Below are 1,381 nucleotides of genomic sequence, written 5' to 3'. Positions count from 1 at the left end.
TCCTAGCTGCGTAGACACGGTATATAGCGGGGATTTTCTAATCGTAGAGCAGTCTGAAAAAAGCTAAAAGCCGAGATGCGATAGCATGGACACAGTTGGGTCCCGAAGATAATCTTCGGCCAGATGTTGCCGCGCAGTCTGAGTCTAAGCAGCATCACGGGATGTTTTCTCAGTAGCGCTTATCATATTAGCCAGATAACCAGCTGCTGAAAATAGGCTAGCTTGCAAATACTAGGTTTCCTCTGCTGGAATGAGCTCTCAGCCACAAGTCTTGACTACGAATGACACTTCTAGCCCACAACTTAGACATCAATAGCTTGTAATTACAGGCACTAAGGGTATACTAGTCTGATTGTACAGAAGATAGCTAGTCACAATTGATACCTAATTCTCTCTCTCTCCCTCTCTCTCTCTCCCATCAGTTGTTGCAGTGCTTGAGGGGTTTATCGGGAGTTCACCGAAAAGTCGGAACACTGGCGTAAAGCCATTGGGCGTCAAGGAGTTACTGATAGGTACTTAAAGAAGGCAACGCGCCAAATATTCGAGATCTAGTAGACATTCATGGCTGTCACATCTACGAAGCTTCATAGTACAGCAAGTCTCACCTTGATACGATGCAAGTTTTAGTTCTTGGATTGCCTCGGACGGGTACACAATGTAAGTCTCCATGCAGAGGCTTATTGCTCTGCCTGCCACTTATCTAACAACAATACCACTACAGCCCTCGCCGACGCATTGGCAATACTTGGCATCTCTCCGATCTACCACATGCGAGAAGTGGACAAAAATGGCCATGCGGATGTCTGGACAGCCCTTCTTTATGAAAAGTTCGATAATGATGGTTCCCCAACGCCTCCGGAGGATAGTCTTGTCCCAGTTCTGTTGAAAGATTACAAAGGCGTCTCCGATTACCCAGCCGCTATATTCGTCGACGAACTGCTCGCAGCCTATCCTGAAGCTGCCGTCATTTTGACAGTGCGGTCGGAAGATTCATGGGCAAAGAGCATGAAGGACACTATCGTGCACTATCTTAAGTATCGGGAGATTGATGAAACAACTCCTATGGCGGCCATGTCTAGAACTTACAGCAAGTTCTGCTGGGATGACGACTTTGACAAGAATGGTCTGGGTCTTTTTTGACGACATAATGAGCACGTGAGAACGGCAAGCAAGGAGAGAAAGTTCTTAGAGTACACTGTAGGTGATGGTTGGAAGCCATTGTGTGCTTTTCTGAAGGCACCTGTCCCTCAGAACATACCGTATCCTAGAAAGGATGATTGGTTAGAATACAAGAAGCAGAATTATTGGCCATAGTGAAAGCTTATGGGTAAAAGCTTATATCGGGGGAAAAAGATATCATGCTGTCATTCATTATCTGTGT

General features: G+C 45.9%; 1 protein-coding gene across 1 annotated transcript; it reads left to right on the top strand.

Annotated features, from left to right (window-relative positions):
* Positions 1-614: 614 nt before the first annotated feature.
* Positions 615-1,140, top strand: FTJAE_14283 (nad dependent epimerase; the record flags this gene model as incomplete). Its single annotated transcript, XM_037347494.1, has 2 exons — positions 615-657; positions 722-1,140. 2 exons carry the CDS (start codon positions 615-617, stop codon positions 1,138-1,140), a joined length of 462 nt encoding a protein of 153 aa, XP_037198716.1.
* Between the last annotated feature and the right edge of the window lie 241 nt (positions 1,141-1,381).

The sequence above is a fragment of the Fusarium tjaetaba genome (assembly GCF_013396195.1).
Source record: "Fusarium tjaetaba strain NRRL 66243 chromosome Unknown NRRL66243_c0000705, whole genome shotgun sequence".
Taxonomy (NCBI): Eukaryota; Fungi; Ascomycota; class Sordariomycetes; order Hypocreales; family Nectriaceae; genus Fusarium; species Fusarium tjaetaba.
The sequence above is the reverse complement of the archived record's forward strand: the minus strand, read 5'-3'. Positions and strand labels throughout refer to the sequence as shown.